Source organism: Caloenas nicobarica, chromosome 4, assembly GCF_036013445.1.
Source record: "Caloenas nicobarica isolate bCalNic1 chromosome 4, bCalNic1.hap1, whole genome shotgun sequence".
Taxonomy (NCBI): domain Eukaryota; kingdom Metazoa; phylum Chordata; class Aves; order Columbiformes; family Columbidae; genus Caloenas; species Caloenas nicobarica.
Window position 1 is genome coordinate 40,547,755 of NC_088248.1, and position 19,865 is coordinate 40,567,619.

A 19,865-nucleotide genomic window follows, 5' to 3' on the forward strand; every position below is an offset into this window, starting at 1 on the left:
CATGTGGGGATTCTCTGGTATCCTAATGGTGGCAGAGGCCACTCAGCTGTCTGCTTGCTATTTTATCTTCTCCTCTGGCTTGGATAAAAGACAGCAATATAAAAAGTGTTAAAACAGAGAAAATATGGAAGAATGTTGTTACATTAACTTGATGTCTTCTTTAATAAACTTCTAACTTAGGCATGGATTTCTGTGATACCCACCAGTCCTGAGTTCACTGCTAAGTCCGAAATCAGTGGCAAAGGAGGAAGTTTTTGTTTTCCAGTCAGTCCTTCATGGGAGGTTCCATCTACTTCCATAGCCTCAAACGAACCATCGGTAGTAATTCAGAACAAAAATACCCCTTGAGGGGATAATTTTCCCTCAGGGGCTGCAGCGTTACAAAGCACGTGGCATCGGATCCAGTTTTGTGACCGTTCTCCTACAAGGACACTGCATGGAAGCCACCCAGGTCTCTCTTGCCTTGTGTGTCTTTTCTCTTGCTGACCAGCTATCAACAGGAATGTGTTCCTTCTGGCCGCTTGCTCTAAAACTCATAAGGCAAGTGTTGACCTGCATTGATCGAACTGAACAGTTGGGCTGGACGTTCTTCAGCCTGTTCTCTCCTTCCTGTTCAGTTCAAATCCCTTTGTGTCCCCCTTCCACCACAGCTTCAAGCAATCAGTGAACAACATTTAAATCCTGAGAGCTGTGGATATATTTACTGCATTAGAAATATGGTCTTTTTGGTAGTGGGGAAAACAAAACAAAACGCAAAACAAAAACAAACTAACAAACAAAAACAACAAACAAACCACACACACATACCAAAAAAACCCTTAGTCTCCAGTACAGCATTCCTGCTTATAAATTTAAAATGAACTTTCCAAGAACATTCTCTCACACTAACTTTAAATACCCCGTTTGTTTTCTATATTATCTGTGGAAAAGACTGAGTTAATTCAAATAAATTCCACATGTTTATTCAGGGAATAAATGCGAACATGGGAAATATAGCAAATTATTTGCCTGTGAGTTAAATTACCACTGTGAGACAAAGTTTAGGAGTTTTAAATGCTGCTGTAGAAAAGCAGATGTTTAACTCCCAACAGCTGCTCTGTAGCCATTCATTCTCACCTTTCTGTCTTTCTCTAGCCAGCACCTATGAGACCAAAATCAATTGAAAAATTTTGCTAAGTTTCAGATGTGGGTTACTTCACAAGGAGTACTAGGATTACATTAAACACTTCAGCAGGTTTCCAGAGTCCCTTTCTTTTTCTGTTATATCAGTTTATTTAGTAATGTACAGAATTTGTGTTTTTTAGAAAAAAAGGAGTTTGTACGTGACTGTTTACAATGCTCCGTATCTACCTACGTGTCTATCGTGTTGCCTGTTTTTCATCTAGAGAGCATTTTGGGATGAATAAAGGTAAATATTGTTTGTTTACAGTAACCTTTGTCTACGCCTTCCACAGCTTTGCGGTAGTGGAAGCCAGACCACCTACATTCACACATGCACACATAGTCCAAACATCATCTTTATGGTTTGTATTGTTTTATTCTTCCGTCAGGTCTCCTGTAATGGCTGGAGGTCTGTTTGCCGTTAACCGGCAATGGTTTTGGGAGCTGGGAGGCTATGACCCAGGATTAGAAATATGGGGAGGAGAGCAGTATGAAATCTCCTTTAAGGTAAGTCATCAAGTCACCTTATATGATACTTCCTTACTTGTTTGGTGCAAGACTTGTGTGATCGTGATGCCTTCACTCATACTGGCTTTTAACTAAAATTAATTTAGTAAAATATTACTTTTTTTGTTTAGGAATTCCCACTAATTTCACAGAGAGTTATGCCATAAACAAATGCTCTAGAAGCCATACAAAAATCACAGTGGGTGCAGTTCCCTCTGATGGTGGTAGCTTACCACCATCAGAGAATGAAGTTCTACATTGTTCCTTTTCTCAAGTCTTCCACTCACCTTTTCTCAGACACTGCATTTACTTCATGCTCAAGTGTTGAGCTCAGCTCAATAAGCCAACAGAGAATTAATCCAGGAAAAAAAAAAAAGGCATAATTTTCTGTCCGGATCAACAAGTTTAATTATCTCTGGGAGTCAGCTTCCCTGGAGGAAGCTCAGGGAAATGGGTAGAAATAGAAAGAGAAAGTTGCAGGAAGAAGGACCCTTTCAGTAGCAGTGAATAACTAGATCAGCTCAGCTGCTGTGAGCCATTATCTACAGGGTAGGTTTTCAAAATGAGATAATTTTTTGCGTTTCGATAATTGTAATGACAAAATATAAGTAGAGTTTTCAAGTGCTCAGGTTATGTACAACCACCCAGCTATGGTAAATCGTCGTGTCCTCTACATGGAGATATGTGTTCAAATCAGTTACTTGGCTTTTACGTTTTGAGTTGGAAATCTTGTTACTTTCCAAATGTAGACTAGGTATTTGCATTAGCTCGATGAGGACTAACATGTCTAATTTTGAAAATTGAGTTTATGATGTTTCAGTATACCCAAAGACATAAGAACTTTACCTCATAGCATTTACACACAAAGATTTTCAATGGCTTGATAGAATTTCATGACATAGATTAATTAAGTTAAGCATATTTGGATAAAGCTTGGAACTGAAATTAGAATTCACATTTAGCTTCGGGGTCTTTTCAACCTACTTCCAAACTCTGACAGTGTCAAGCTCAATAAATAAATGTAGTATGTTAGCCATGACTAATATCGTACATCTTGCTGAATCTGAGTTTCAACAGCGATTAAAACAACAGAGCTGAGGCCATACTGTTGAATGAAATATACAGCATGACCTGATGTTGCACTGCTAAGCTGTCTTTACAGGAGTTATCAAGAATGGCAAAATGGTTTGTATTAACTGTGCCACTCTGGCGTTTCTCCAAATCATTTTTATACCTTAGCAAAATAAAACAGGAAGGCAGGGAAACCCAATGGCTAGACAGTGTATTTAGAATATATTGATTTAGCTTCTGTCCATCTAGTTTTTTTCAGAGGCAAATGTAAGTAGTCACTAGTAGCTGTCAGAACAGTCTCCAACAGGTCACCCAAGATTTTGTTATCCAGTTCAAATATTCCTTGTATTCATCATCACAAATAATATATTTGTAATGCTCTCCAGTCTTTGTAGAGAAACCATGGTAACAGCACTGGAAATTGAGATACTAGATAGTCCCAGTGTATTTTGCTCAAGTGATAGATTTTTTTTTTTTTTTTTAAATTTTTTTTTTTTTTGGAGGCAGCTGTTTCACACTGGGTCTCATTTCAATCATATCTCCTGATTCATCTCATTAATATATACTGACCTTAGGGTCACTGTCCCTTCTTATTAGTGTTAAAAGAATAAAAAAATACTCTTTAGAAATTATTGCCAAATAGGAACAACTATCTATTGGGAGGATTTAACAGATATAAGTTTTAAAAAGAAGACTGCTGTTTGGTTTGGAATGACAAAAAAAATGTGAGAAAAATCACGGAGGCAGAAGTAAGAAACAGAAGGGAGTATTTTTTATTGTAGCAGAACCACTAATATCAGCTTGGGAAAGGTTTCTGCTTCAAAAATTTCTACTGTAGCTATAGATTCAATCATCTTGAAACTTATTTAAATAAGAACAAGTTAGCCAGACAGTTTAATTTACCAGCTTTACTCACAAATATTGGGAAGGTGGTAGACTTGCCGTCTCGCTGTTATTCGCAAAGTTAATGAAAAAGCCAGACGACCAGCCTGGTTCAGTTTCCTTGGCTGCTTGAGCGGGTCTGAAACTATATCTTACCTCTCCTTAGAGTGTCCAAATCTATGGCCTGTGGAAGTGTCATAGGGTGGGTGCCCTGTGTTGATGCCATGTCTTACATTAATGCTGGTTTTCTTGGTAAATAATTATTTGGAGTATCCTGCCTCAAGAACATCTCTAACTACTGGATAGTTAGCTTTTCTCACACATTTCTTTGATTCGCATTTCTTTCTCACACATTTCTTTGATTCAACTAATTCTTAGTATTTTGTAAAAATATGACAGGTTTTCATTAAGAAGGTGCAAAAAGAAGCCAATTTGAGATGTCCCATATGCGTGGGAAGTTTGTATTTAGGGCACTGTTTCAGGCTACTCTTTAACATAGCCTCTACGCACAAAGTTTTTCAATGACTTGATACAATTTCATTACATAGCTGAATTGATGGCTGATCTTTAACCTCAGGGACAGACACAGCATTCCTTTTATGTCCTTCATACCTCTTGGTTTTAACTTTGAGATTCATTTGTACAAAAGCTGCGATATAAGAGTAAATAAGTGAAAAATCTATCTACTATAAATGAAGACCACGCTGATGACACAGCCTTCCCAGTGTCAGACTGGGGATTCTTGGGGTTAATTCAAATACAGTGATGTAGTTACAAAGGGGTTCATGCCAGAGCGAAAGCTGTCATGCACTCCCTGAAATGAAGTAGTGTCTGGTTCATCTTAAACTGCTTGCTTGGGTCTGTGAGCTGGAGTGAGGAGTGTTGGCAGATCATTTCTGGTCCTCAGTGATGCATTTTAAACTCTAAGGATCGACAGACTACTGTAACCGTTCTGCTTAACATTTTAACAGTAGGTCCGGGTACCATAGAATCCAGGTAAGCTGTGGCATGTCTTTAATTAACACCACTAATGTTTTGATGCAAAAGAAAGCTTACAGGTATGTTCAGGAAGATTTTTCACAAATTTGTGTGTCAAATGTCATGTTTATATGTCCAAATTCACAAGTGGCAAGTGTGGAATAACATTTTAAAATGGTATTATATTGGGTACTCTCTGGCCTAATTTTATTCGGAGAAGAATTTCCTGGATGCTGGAATGAAACTTCACTCCACAGATATATTCACACATTATACAGGGAAAAGGTCACTTAATAATCAAGATCCTATTAAGGAAAAACATTTTCTCAACCAGAAGCCTCTGCATTACTGTACCAGAGACATCCACAGTCATCCCCAGAACTCAGGTTACAGGAGTGTTTGCTACAAAGCGAGTGGAAGCCCATGAGTGCAAAGTGTAGGCTTAGAAAGTCAGAGAAATTGGATTTTTTCAGAAAAGCATAATGACTAGATCTGTACTAGTCAAGACTCAATAAAATAGTTTGTCTGAAGTCCTCTGACTTAAGGAATTATCAGCTTCCTTATCTTGAACTTGATATCAACTGTTCTGCTCTGCTCACTGTAATCTGCTGCTATACTTGCAAACCCCAGACATGCAATGAATTGAAGTCTGGTGCTGGATTAAGGACCATCATGCAAGCTCAAAGAAATCACTAATAATAGCAAAGCCGTATTGCTTTATGAGTTCAAAATGCTAAGACAGAGTTCAAGGACTGATTAAAATTTAGATGAGCAGGTCAAGTGGTTGCCTGGGGAGTCAGGCAGCAGTTCCTGACAAGAAGGGGTTGAACCAGATTTAGGAAAGGTGCCCAGACTGGGAAGCTTGGAGGGAAAGTGTCGATTTTGATGTTTCTTTCTGGCTGTTTCACTAAATGTGGCCTGGGGTGACAAACGCCGGGCTTCAGTGCAGAGCAGAGTCGTAAACAAAAGTATTTTTCGGGGGGGGGGAGGGGGCGGAGATTGTATTTTCTCATTTTACAGGGACAGAAGATGGAGGTGTGAGAAAAAAATATACATTTGTCTGTTGCAGTGAGGGGGAAGAGCGTTCAATGGGAAAAGAAGGATACTACAGAGAGTGAGTCTGCAGTGAATCTAAATTTACTGCATGTAATTTAACAAGTTTCTCCAAAGTACAGGATGCTTTATGATGTTTCTGTGACATTTGGAATTGTGCCATAGCAGGAAAGGAAACTTCCTCAAACTTCAGTCATGACCGTTCCAGGCGCTGAGTTGTCAGGAACACAGAGAGACTGGTTTAAAAAAAAAGCTGCTGCTTAAAAATTTGCTTGACCTTTGTTTCCTCAACTACAAAACCAAACATATTTCTCTTCTGTTATTTTCCTGCTTGCTAGCATTGCTGCAGAGGGCAGCAGCAAGCGTAGCACTGGATGCTGTGCTGATTAACTGCTGTTTCCAAATCAGAGCACATGCCTGCACATTCAATGGATGGCAGCCACAACCCCTGTCTCAAAATATGACCTCTTCATTAAATAGTTTCATAGATTAATTTTTACATAAGAAATAAAGTGCAGCATTTTAATTTTTTGGCAGCATAACCTCGGGATCAATTTTTTAATTAAAAAGATGTATGATATCTTGCTGACAATATTGTTCAGTGTGTGCTAGACTTGTCAAAGCAGGCAAAGTGCTGGAACTGACCTGATTAACAGAGTCTCTTCTCAATAACCAGGGAAACCACTATTTAGGAAATCTTAAATCTGTTAGAAAGGCACAGTTTATGTAGTAATCTCCAAAATATAGAGTAGTGAAAGATGTTAATTTCCTGTGTTTGCTGAACAGCCTTTACACTGGCTGTTCTTTAGGCATCATAAATCATACTTTAACAAAAATGCTAACGGTGATACGCTAGCCTCTTTGAAGCCAGTCACCTATATCTAGAGTTATTTTATCCTTATCCGTGCCAACACATCTTCCAGATCCTCTTCATCCTGGTTTTCCAACACACACCTTCAAGCTCATTAATCCCTTTCTTTGTCATCATTATCATCATCATTATTAATTCCCTCCACTGCTTACAATCTTGGCAGGAGGTGGAGGGCAGGGAAGCATTACCACTTGTCAATGCAGTTGTAATCTATATGAAGAACTGACTAATGTGGAATATTGCTGCTTTTCTCATCATTTTGGAGGTGCCAGTGAGTATTGTTGAAACACCCCCAGTTCCCAGTTTACACGGTACAGATTTAATATCCCTGACAGGAAATCCGGCTGCACCACAAGTAAATGGTTTTGCTGTTTGCGAACCCACTGACTGCAGATTTGCAGTCAGTGATCCTGTTTTTTCTTGTGTTTAACTGAACATTCTCACTACATGGAAAAGTTCACATGAAGGTATTCTTTCTCCTTTCCTACAGCTGCTAAATCTGTTGGTTTGGCTTATATTTCAGGAAAAGTGGCTGGAAAATGCTGTAAAGCTTTTATATTCTTATTTTCTACAACCTTTTCAGCCCCATTGTGGTAATACATTTCTCTGGTTTGTAGCCTGTACTTCTCGCGCAATGCTCAGAGCACCAAGCTGACAGCTTTGCTTGTCATAGTTTATATTCTTCTTCCACCAGTTTACTGTTTGTTTGGTTTTTTCCTTCCATTTCAGTGTCTCTCACTGTTGTCTGTCTTTTTACTGGCTCTCAGCAGCAGTATATTTCTCAATTAGTTTTGAAGCCTGATCCAAAATCCATTCAATCTCCCCTCAGCCTTTTACATAATTTGCTGTATGTGTATATTCCTGTTCCACAGCAACACATCTTCCACTGCTCAAAAATCATGTCTCTTACTGCAGTAATTATGATTACAGTGTAGCATATGGATTGCAGTCTCATTCTCGCGTGCACGGTATTTACATTTTCCAGATAGTCCCCAAGCTGGATCACTCATAAACTAGATAGATAAGAGAGGGATAAAAAACCACAAGAGCAAGCAGAATTCAATTTTAAAGACAAAGAAGTGATGTGAAAAGAGAGTGATTCACCCAAAATCCCGTAAGAGCTGTAGAACAGAGCCAAAAAATGCATCTGTGACATCTAAGCTCCAATCAGGAACAAAGCCATGTAACCACAGCTTAATCTCTTTTAAAGCTCATGTTACCGCTTGCCATTAGCTTTCAAACATCCCTATAAAGTGTTTTGCAACATTTTGTTGGAAGGAGCTATATAAATATAAATTGTGATGTACTATATAGTTAACACATAAGCTGCTCTTTTTTTGATCTTTCCAAGCCAAAATTGCATTGTTTTCATTTTGTCTTTATTTTTTGTACCTCAGCTGCAGACCAGATTCGTTGCTTTTGTACGAAGGAGTCATTAGTGATCCTGAGTTTCATTGTGCACTCCTTAGATAAACAGAGAGGCATCGGTGCTGTGATATCATTTTGCCAAATGTCCCACACCACCTGAATTCCTTTAACGATACCCTGGAAGCCTGTAATATTTAACACAGAAGTCATTTCTCCAATTTCTTGCATTTAGCACACGTGACATAAAAATGTACATTTTAAAGACAAAGTTGCCAGAATTGATCTTCCCAGAGAACATAAAAAAAGCTTTTAAAATCATTCTGAAGCTAAAACATAAACAGGAACAGCTGCTAAATGTCCTTCAAGGCAGACCAAGATTCATTTCAATTACCCTGCACAGCACAGCTCGGGTGCAGCACAGCATTTTCAAGTTTTATATCTATCAAATATAAGCCTAACACAAAGTGTTGTTTCCTCCCACTTGTTACTGCCTCAGCATATCTGGCAGGGGTTTTTTAATTACTTTTCTCCTTTTCTTATTTTATTTTACTAATATCCTGCTGCTCTAGAGGAAGTGCAATATATGCGTACTTCAGCTCACATTGTCTGAGTTAAAGTAATACTGGCCTATATGTTTATATTTCTGCTTTCTTCTATTATAAATTTGTTCTACGGCTGACCTTCATCTGAGTCAAACTGCTATGCTGCCCACTCTTCAAAGGATAAGAAACCTTGATTAATCACTCTAATACCTTGTATAGCTTTTGAAATAACACCTTAATTTAAAATTTAAAAAAAAAATTTAAAATATTTTTTAAAAACCCAGTAAATATAGGTCTGCACTTGCATTGGTGCACTGGGTCATTTGAAGACAGCCACAGAGAGGACGTTCCTGCTAAAAAAGGTACAAGTGATATAACATACAAATGAAGTATTGGTAGAAAGGTGAATAATATTTTTTTAAACAACAGCATTACCCAACTTATTTGAACACTATCATTTTTATGAATTTTTATTGTGTTTATGAATATGTTTTCCAGTGAATTAGGTGATATAGGATTAAACAGGTGAGGATTTCAAGGTTTTCTTTAAGAAGCAAATTTTACAAAACGCTTTTGAAAAGAAAATAATGATCATGTCTACATGGCATTGCAAGACTGCTCTGGGCAGTAATGAGCTATTTTTACTTGGAGACAAAACATTCATTTGGGTGTCCATTTCCAGCTCACCAGTAAATTTCATCCCTGAGAAGGGCTGTGCTCACTAGGAGACTAGTTGGGATATCCTCACCACAGAAATAGATACTGAAATACTCTTGATTCCATCAACATGTGTGCTTCCATTTGTCAGAGTCATAACCGGGAGAGCTGCCTTTATTACCCTGTGCCACTAAACTGCAAAATTTGTCTCCTCTTCTGAGGTGCTGCTGTGCACCAGAAGCACCTACCCAGAGCTCCTGCACCTCAGGTGGCTCTGTGATGGGAGGTGGGAAGCAGCAGCTTCCCGAGCAGCTCTCAGCTGTACCTGAATGCACAAGGATGTCCAAGGAATTTCAGGACAAAGCCAAGCACGTGATCTTGCCCCATTTTCAGTGGTTTCAAACCTTCCTTAAACACACCAGCATATTTAGGCTTGTTCTGCAATGAGGTGTAGACTGTCAAATATTTGATTACCAGGTCTCAGCTGGATGCTGACAGCTGAGGGATGCTAAGGGCTGATACACAAAAAGACCTATAGGAAGCAGCTTCCTAAATCACTTTGCAGCTCAAGCCTTCATTCTAACCCCTGTTTCTCCATTCATAGTATGAATCGCAGTCAGTCTCAGGGGCTGAATTCCAGCGAGCTACCCTCAGCAAGTGCTTTAAGTCACACTCAGTTATCCCATAGTGCATCGTTTAGCATGGGCATGTTCGGATTACTAAAATTTAGTCCCAAGCTCACAGCCACACTGCCAGGACCAGGCAGATATACCCACTGTAACACAATCAGGCAAGTAGAACAAAAAAGGCCAAACTCTTGCCAATTCCAAATGAATGGAATTAATCAGTTTGTTTTCCTGTGATTTCAAGAAGCCAATAGTTACAGCCAGCTGGTGAGCAGGACAAAAGAGACAGAATGAGAAAGGTATGCTAAAAAAGTGTAGAGATGCACATTGTTTTTTGCAGGCTCTGTACGGAATGTCAAGTATATGTGTTCACATCATATTTTCTAATACCTCCTTTTTTTAAGGGTCTGGTTACTCTTGTTTCAATTCAGAGCATATCAGCTATTGGATTAATTGCTTTCTGTATGGCAATTGTTGGTGAAACTTTCAGTTGTCTACATGCTTCTCTGTTTTAGCCTCAGTCGCAAACTTACTTCACAACATTTTGTTCCAGAATGTATCAAATACAGATAAAATTGTTTTGTATATGTAATGCACGGACCCAAATTCTTATCCAGATGCATAGAGGTGTTTCATGAAACATCTTCAGGCTGAAATCTGAGACCACAAGTGTCTCTTATGTGGAATAACAGCCACTCTTCCAAATTTGTGGGGAACAAAATATTGTTTTGCCAGGATTAGGAAATAATTTTATAATACCGATGTTTTCAGTCTAAATTAATTTTAAACTCTTGCCGTGTGGTTGGTGTTAGGATACTTAAAGAATTCTACTTGGAGGTTTGGAGGGGGTGGGGTGGTTTTGTTGTTGTTTTCCATTTTCCTGATTTGCAAAGTCAAATTGCTTTTTTTTCAAATCAGAAGGTTATGAATGTTGTTACTATGCTATGTAAGTCATCTAATAGCCATGTTGGAGCTCAGTGGCTCTGCATTGGCTGAGCATAGAAAATAATGCCCATAGGTGGGCATGATTGCCATAGTTCCTCTGACATGGCACACAGCCTTGCTCTCACGTACACTTGGTAAAACTCAGTCATGCTAGGTGAAGAATTGTGGAGAATTCCTTGTTTGCTGCCCATCAGGATACAGCTTGATTTTTTAGAGCCATGAAGTACTTGCAGCTCCCATCAGTTTTGACTGAATTTTGGTTGCGGAGACCTGAAGCATCAAACCTGTGTACTCCAGGTTGTTTCATCTGCTTCAATATTAAAATATTAATGGTGTAATGTAGCAGCATGGTCTTCCTTCTCTGCCTACATAAATTTAACTAGAAGGAAATTGATTTTTGTTACTTTTTCTTTACAAAATGAAGAGCATCTTTGTATCTGAGCTCTCTATTCACCGTTCAAAAAAAAAATATAAGCCAGGTGTTTTGGAAAAGAATATTTTTTTACTTCCAATTGATGGCTTACTTTACTCACCGAACCTTTCTTTGAAACTTTGGTTCCACATGTTTTAAACAACAGACACAATAATATCTTGATTGTGTTGCAGGATGATCATTGGTAGTTATTCTAAATATGTTTTATTATTTTATTTTGAACATACTCTGCTTTTGCATGGTAAAATTTTGGGTAGGAGAGTCAGCCATGTTACGTATATCATTTTCACATACCCATTACTTAAAATGCCATCTTTGCCCCCTTTGTTCCTAGGAATAATTATTTCATTTGCTTTGTGTCCTCTTTCCAGGTGTGGATGTGCGGAGGGGGCATGTTTGATGTTCCATGCTCTCGAGTTGGGCATATCTATAGGAAGTATGTCCCGTATAAAGTTCCATCTGGGACCAGCTTAGCACGGGTGAGTAATTGGGTCTTCTTGGTTTTCATTTTTGTTCATCATCAGTCTCTTAATCCGCTGCGAACTAGTTTTCAGTAAACCATTAAAAGGGAAAATGAATGTTTCTTTCTTTTTCTGAAATGAGATGTGCAATTCCTGCAGTTATGCTGCCTTCCAGAGATAAGATTGACAAGAATAAAATGAAAGTTTATAAATACAGAGTTGTACATTTCAGCACAGAAGCGTGTTTCATGATGATTCAAAAGAACCTAGGAATAACCTAAGGCTTATGGTTCTTGAATTGCACAGGGCTGTCAGTCATAGTTTTTACAAGCAGGACCAATTTGAATACACGTTTTCTTATCAGTCAGCAGTACAGGCAGAATCTCACAAAAGGAATGTTTTCTGAGGCAAAGGACTGAGCAACAATGGTTTGAGCGACTGTCTAATTATTGTGTAAAACCTAGTTGTGGAATACAGCCAGCCTGGAGCTGTGTGAGTGAGAAATTACAAGACCTCTAGACCTTTCTCGAAGACTACTGAACACATCCATATCCGTGAGGGGCTTTTTGCTCAAGACAGAATGTTCTGTAACTTTTCTGGAGGTGTTCATGTGATGTCAAAAGATGGGAGACAAAGGGCACAGACGTAGCTTCCAGGCAAATACTAGTATTTATTCATGCTTGAGTTTAATCTTTTCTGTTTCAGAGGACTTTTTTTTTTAATAAAATGGTATTAATATTAAAGTCTGCTTGTTGCCATAGGGTAGTATTTTATGAATCATATTTTTTCTTAATAATGAAAATGTGGTATGAATAAAAGAATAAATTTCTTGCTCTAAGGGGGAGATATTCTTGGTTTCAGCACCACAGGACAAGGCTTGCTGTAGTAACTGCAGCAGAGGAAAGAGGCCGCCTGTGCTGTCTGCCTGACAGCTGGCTAGACAGAAAGAAAGATTTGCCTTAAAAGATCATCTGTGCAGACAGTGAGACACACAATACAGCAACGGGGTTAGCGGTGGTGATAAGAAGTGTATTGACTAAATTGTGAGATTAAAATCTTCCCTCAATATGTAGTCTCAGAGTTTCTCCATCCAGATTTTTGCACTGGCTGAAACAAACTGCTTCATTTATAAATTGCTCGTGAAATACTGCCAAAAAACATTCCCAGTTATAAAAATAAACTCTCTGCCCATGCACAGACTGAGTGCCCCGTATCTTGTTGGAAAAGATCTAGTGTGCTGATAGGGTGGGTCTCATCCTTCCTGTTCAAATGATGGATCATTTCTTCTGTGTTGTGGGTGGTCCAAAGCAGGTAAATTTAGGTAAATTTCTGGCATATATTTATCACTGAAAGAAAATTTGAATTCTCAGGTTCCTAGCTTCTTTCCAGTAAAATATTCTAAATCCAAACATTGTTAGGATATGTTGCATCAAGGCTGCCAAAAGCACAAGGTCTTCTGCACATTTTAGTGTTTAGGGCTATCTCAATAACTAGCCATGGAAGAGAGTTTGGTCCCTGACCTGTCAAATTGTGCATAATTTTAAGCCTGAAAATATTCTCTTTCATCCAAGCCAGAAAAGGAAAAGCAAGGAGATATTAATCTTCAGTGTGTATCTTCTTTGATACAGACCACTTGTGCTTCCAAATAAACTGCCCCAAATGGAGCTGTTAGCTGAGATAATACTAGGGGAGTATGCAGAGAAGTGGCCTGGATATTTCAGCTATTTTTGCATTATCATAGGAATAATCTGTGTCTTGGAAAGATTATAGCATTTTATCCAAAACTTCCCTCTAGTTCAATAATGTAATCAATAACACACTCAAGAATATCTGGAAGTGTTATGACCCCTGCGCCAAAAGCAATACTTTTCACTACTAAGTAGTTTCCACTAAGGTTTTTACTAAAAACTTTTCTGTATTCTGCTGTGTAAAGGAGGATGCTGGAGATGCAGTTCACAAACGAATAAGCCCTAGGAAGCCCAACTGGGATTGTGTAAGTGGTTGCAAGAGCCCCTTCATTAGTCAAGGGAGAATTTCCCCTTGTGCATTTCAAGAATGACAGATTTTCCCAGACTAGCCCACAGCAGCAGCACAAGGGATATGGAGATCTGAGTTAGGAAGAGGATAGAGCTTCTAGACAAACTCAGGTGTAGCCCAAATCCTGCCATGGGTTTCTTTTTGAGCTCGTTCAGCTTATGTTTGCCCTGAACAAATTATGCTTAAAGTGATTTCACCTCTCTCTATCTTTTAGCAGCAAGTTTCCACAGACAGTGTCAGCAATGTAATGCCTGGCCAGTCTAGATATCTTTTTAAAGAGCTGTGACCTGGCATGAGGATCACATATGCTTTATTAAATGAGAGACTTGTCAAAAACTCTGTTCTGCATCCCCATCACTAAATAACCGTTAGTGTACCACACACAATAGTATGTGTCATGACATAAATTTTCTTTGCCCTTCTTATCATATCTTACCTTCTTATCTGTCACTCAAGACCTGCAAAGTCTGTGCATATTTTTGCTGACACATACCCCATAAAGTGAAAAGCATTCACATATGAAATGCTCTGTCAGTAAAACTGTTTGGTGATACAGAACAAAAGTAAAGCAAGCTGTAAACATACATAGTAGATTCATAAAACAGACTTTGATGAACAAATGCAGCTAAAAGGCTGAATATTTTTATCTGGAGATGTCTTAAGATGTTGCTGCTTGCCAGATGCTTTCAGTGTCCAATTTACAGGTAATTGCACGTAAAGCAAGATTAATGGGCATGCAGATGTCAACACTGATTCTACATTATAATGTGGAAGCACCACATAATTACTTATTCATTCAAAACCTGTCAATCTCTGTGCAAAACTGCAGTGACTAATCACTAATTTTGCCTCTTTGTTATAGGTAAAGCATATATAGAGAGCGAATCCCCAAATCTGAAAGTTCTGTGCAAGATGTTTCCATATTAAAAACTTCTGAATTGTTTTACTGGATTATTTTAGTTGCTTTGTGGTATTCTTGGCAATTGTATAATTTTTAACAGTTCTAGCTAACCCATTTTAGCCAGTTGCCTTTGAAATAAGATTTTTAAATATTATTAGCAATTTCTTGTAGTTGTATCCCAGTTTATATAGCTTCCTATTAGAGATATTTTTTTTCTCTTCATGATTCTGTAAAAGACATAAGAAATTTATCAATAAAAGCTCAGTGTTCCATAGGATATGCAGAGATGAACTCAGAATTTCAAAGCATATCTACAGAAATTTTTTTCATTTACAGGTATTTTACCCAGCTTTTTAGCACTAACCGCAGAACGTTAGAGCATTAGGCCTTCTGAAAGGAAGGGAAATCCCACTGAAGTTCCAGTTTGGATGCTAACCCAGCAGCGTGGTGAATCCTACCCCTAAGTTGAATTCCTGCCTGCACGCCAGGACGTGGGATCCCAGAGCACAGTGATCCTCTGAGCCAGCAGGCACGGGCACGATGACATTTGCCTCATTACGCAGTGTCGCTGAATTGGAACTTGCACGAGTTTGGGGTCAGGAGTTCTGCTGATAAAGGTGGGTTCAGATTCCCACCTGAACCATTTGCTCAGCCTTTTTGTGTGGCTTTGAAAAGGGATCTTTAAAGAAGATTTCTGTAGCAATACCTCTGATGTTGTGACCACGTTTGCATTTTTGACAGTTTCCTTTAATATTATGACCTTTTTTTTTTTTTCCCCAGCTGCAAGTAACATTTGGGGCTTTCTTAAAGCAGCCCATGAATGTTTTCAGCTTCCAGGCAAGTTAAATAACCAAGAAGAATCATAAGGGGTAATGGTTTTAAACAAGGGGGAATGGCTTTAAAGTGAAAGAAGGGAGATACAGACTAGACATGAGGAAGAAATTTTTTACAATGAGGGCGATGAAACACTGGCACAGGTTTCCCAGAGAGGTGGTAGATGCCCCATCCCTGGAGACATTCAAGACCAGGCTGGACGGGGCTCTGAGCAACCTGATCTAGTTGCAGATGTTCCTGCTCATTGCAGGGGGCTTGGACCAGGTGACCTTTGAAGGTCCCTTCCAACCCAAACTATTCTATGGTTCTGTCAGTTAGGTAATGCTGTGTTTTCTCGTGACTGGAGTGCAAACTGATAGGTGTGGCATGCTACCAAGGGAGCACTGCTGGCACTTGTGCAATCGCCTCTGTAGCACAAGAGAGCAGCACAAAGTCAGTCATGATTCAGTAGACAGAGTAAGCAGCTGAAACATCAGCTTAGAATAAGCAAATTATTAGGAATCAAGCAAGAAGAATCACCTTCTTGCAACAGCACTGCTATAATGCATGATAATGATGATGATTATACGATACAGCTTTTAACTTTCCATTGTAACTTTTTTGCATTTGACAGATTTATAAATTCATCATTAAAATTAATTAAACCAATGTCTCAAACAAAGCCCTTACCAAATAAAAACTATAATATCTTCTAGTCCTTGAATACAAGAAAGTCAAAGTAAATTTTTTAAATGCTATTTTTTTTTTAATTTACTCCAATCTGAAAAAACATTTTGCTTTTAAGTTAATAAATGCAGCAGGACAGGCAGCTTAACTATCTGAAAGGAATACAAATAAGATAGAGAGCTAGATGTTTCTGGAAAATAACAGCATCAAAGTGGTGGTAGCTACTTTCCAGGATTTGTTCAGTAGACTAGCACTGGAACCCAAGTTACATGGCTAAAGAAATGTATTTGGAATCAAACCTCTGAACTCTCTCCCAGGCTTGGCTGCAGGGGTGGGCTGTGGTCTGTGTGGGTCTGTCAGGTGAGCACGGGGGCACTCAGCATACCTGCAGAAATGTTTTTGCACTGTCGCTCAGCTTTCGGCAGCTCCCCCCAGCCGCCCTGCAGGGACCTGCAGCCTCAGAGCTGGGGCAGGCAGCATCCTCACAGGGACCCTGCTCAGCGGCCCTACCCCCAAGAGAGCCGCTGAGCAGAGATGCAGCCTTTGCTCACTGGGATGGATTTTTGGTGCTTTTTTTCACTTTTTTCTCATGCGTAGATCTTAATTTTTTTTTTTTTTTTTGCAGTGGAGATGCAAACCTTTACAGAGAGAATGAAATCCTGGCTGTTTTCAGATGGCATCTGTGGAATTTCAGTCCTAGGTATTTGCAGGCTGCAGGCTGAGAATAAATAGTCTCTTGCTTGTCTGCCAGCTGTGCTAACTCTCATGAGAGTTATTTATATACAGCACCAGCTTTATCACGTAGTTAGCATACTGTCTTCCATGGAGAAGCATTTCTTTTATGCCTGCAGACATCTCTTTATTTGGTCGGGGTTTTTTACACAAATGCAAACCATTGCTGGAGTGAAATATGGTTACGTTTTAAACACAGTTAAATGGCCAAAAAAAGACACCCAAGAGGGGGAAAGATTGACAAACACGAGCACTGCCTAAGTTGAAAGGGAGGTGGGCAAGAAGTGGAAAGGGATGAAACCCCCCACTTCAACTTAACCGATGTGGGCAGGTTAGATATTGAGATCTGAACATCACAAAGCTGTAATTAATGTCCAGGAAATGTTTTACCATGCTTTCACTGTAGAAATACACAGAAATGAGAAATGGTTGTGTTCCAACACTGATGGAAGGACCTTTGCATGAAACTGAGGGTGCCGTTTTTCTCCTTGTGAGTGCTTTGGAGGATTGTACCTTGCTGGCTCTGTCATATTAATCCATACTTGTTGGACGGGCTCCTCCAGTCACACTTTGTTCTCTTCTGTGATGATTTATTGTGTCATTATGCTACCCATATTCCAGAGGAACATAAAGTTTAGTTGTCTTGGCTGGATGGATCCCAATGCGTTTTTTAAATGTCTTTTATGTAAACCAAACTGTATATTATATTATTTCCAGCCAGATGAAATACAGCTGCTTCCAGAAGTAAACAGGGCACCCCTTCTGAAGTAGCAACAACAGTGTGCTTCACAAAACAAATCATAAAAAACATTTAAGTTAGGAAGATTATGTAGGTGGAGTGAAAATAACCCCACTGGAATTGTAGTAGGAAGGAAAAGAGATTAATATGTCAGTTGTTGCAGAGACTATTCTGTTATTTTTAGCAAATAAACAGTCATATTCTCTCTTACATTTCGCAACTGAAATACAGTCAGGCCTCAGACATGCTGTGGTGATTCATATTTCATTGGTGTAATTGAAAGTGATTTTTGATTACTATCATGACAAATAAGACTACACTAGCTGGTGACATCCAGCTCCTTAAAATGTTCAGATTAGATGTAGGACAACAGGAACTCATTACAGAATCCGAATGTTCCAATAGTAGTTTAATATTGACAAAAGTAAAGTCTGTGGATTGGGGTCAGGGTTGGTTTCATGCAAACAGTGAGATAGGCACAAAAGCAGGGGAAAAAAAAAAAAAGGTTATGCAGGTGAAATGAAACAAATAATAAAACCATTGTGCTGCTTTAGTGCCACCGGATAACAAAAATCCACTTTAGAACATTTGGAGAAACTGAAAACAGAAATTACGTTTTGATATGAGATGCAACCAGAGGATGGAGTTGTGCAGGTTTGCAGTGTGGAACAGCTACAGTGAGGTTGCTCTCTGATCAGTGCTGGCATTGCAAGCCAGCACACCAGCCGCAGGCATGAAATGTGGAACTACCCATCTCCTATTAGGGACGAATCTAGTTAAACCTTGCTTAGAGGGCATATTTATGAATCTGTCCTTTGACATGTCCCTGCTTTACTCCACTTTTTCATTCTCGCGGCCAGCATCTACTTTCTTCTCACTGCATTTATTTGAGTAATATCACGTCTCTTGAAAAAGACAGATGATCTTTACACACTTAAAAAGAAGGAACGGTCATTTGATTAGAAAGATATATCTTACCCACTCACTGAAGAAAGTGAAAGGGACAAAATGGTCCATGAAAAATTTCTTTTTTTCAAATGGAGAAGTCCTCGTTTATCTCTCTCTTTCTCCAGTTAAGTTGATTTAAACTCTTTTATTGAAGTGTAGGTAACAGTGACATTGTAACTTACTGTCTTGTAAACTATTGCTGAGTGAAAATACAGAATACAGTCATAGTCTTAAATGTGTGAGTTCATACAAACTTAAAGAAAACTTATCCAAAGCCCAACAGTAAAGGATTTACCTGAGAGTAAAATTGTAACAGTGACACAAAACTTAATTACATCAAGAATGTGTAGGTGGGCAACCAATGGCAGCTGATGAGTCAGTCTTAGAGCAGTTGCCATCATTTTTGTATGTATCTCACAGCTTCTTGGTGACAGCTGTCAGAACCTTACATATAGAAATACGCGTCTACTGAAATATCATTGGGCCTTATTTACTATCGTACAGAACTTTTTTTTACTGAAAATGACGAGAGAGAACAAATTATCATTGAACTGTCATGGATAAGTCCTGAGAAACTCCTCAGATGTCCATCTAGAGTCCCTGTGACTTCCTTACGTTATGCGTCAATTCATGTAACCGATTAATTGAAGCGATCTTCATTTAATTGCTTCTATTTATTTTTTCCTTTTTTTTCTATTAAAATAGTAGCTTAACCAATGTGGACATCTGTAACCTTGCAATGAATTTGACAACCAAGCTAATCTACAGCAGTTTTCAGTTGTAGAAACATCGCATTTTTCCTTTCTGTTTGCATTTAGATGAGATGTTTAGATTGAATCCTAGCAAGTGTGATCTACCACAAAGTTATCCCAAAACTGATTCTTCTTATTGATAAAAATATTTGATGTCATTAGAGAAACTGGGATTTAAAGGAATTTTCTTTAGAAGATTACATAAAGAGTAGCAGAGATAGAAATCAAGAAGATTCAAATCTAACTCTTATTTTGTTTGTTCTAAATTCTTTGTAGAGTAGCTTCGCTGTGAGACTGGAGTGCTTAAATGATGCTATAAGATGTTCACAAAATGACACCTAGTCTAGTAGTCTCTTAAACTTCTTTAACCTGTAAATTCTGTGGCAGTACATACACACGGTAAAGTCCTAATGAATTGAACGGCTTAGCACCTGTTTTATAGTTAGGGTTTGTCAAGATTTGATAGCTATTCATAATCATTCCTACTAATGAGGCTTAATATCTTGCATGCTCAGATTGTGTCTAGCCTTGCCTAAGGCTCAGGCAAGGAGGGAGTGACTGTCCTCCCTTCTCCAGCATGTGAGATTTTCACCCAGATTGTGGGAAGGCCAACTCTTGGAGACTCATAAAGGACTTGCAATCCTTACCTCACAGTAAGTCGCTTGATGGGTAGGCCTTAAAGTGTTTAAAGATGAGTGCTC

At 38.8% G+C, this 19,865-nt stretch overlaps 1 protein-coding gene across 1 annotated transcript in view; it reads left to right on the forward strand.

The window, feature by feature from the left end:
- The window catches only part of GALNTL6 (polypeptide N-acetylgalactosaminyltransferase like 6), a 442,009-nt gene that overhangs the window by 397,079 nt on the left and 25,065 nt on the right, over positions 1–19,865 (forward strand). Inside the window, exons 7-8 of the mRNA XM_065634412.1 lie at positions 1,551–1,668; positions 11,466–11,573. Coding sequence (XP_065490484.1) covers positions 1,551–1,668; positions 11,466–11,573 — 226 coding nt within the window. The remainder of the gene's footprint in view (positions 1–1,550; positions 1,669–11,465; positions 11,574–19,865) is intronic.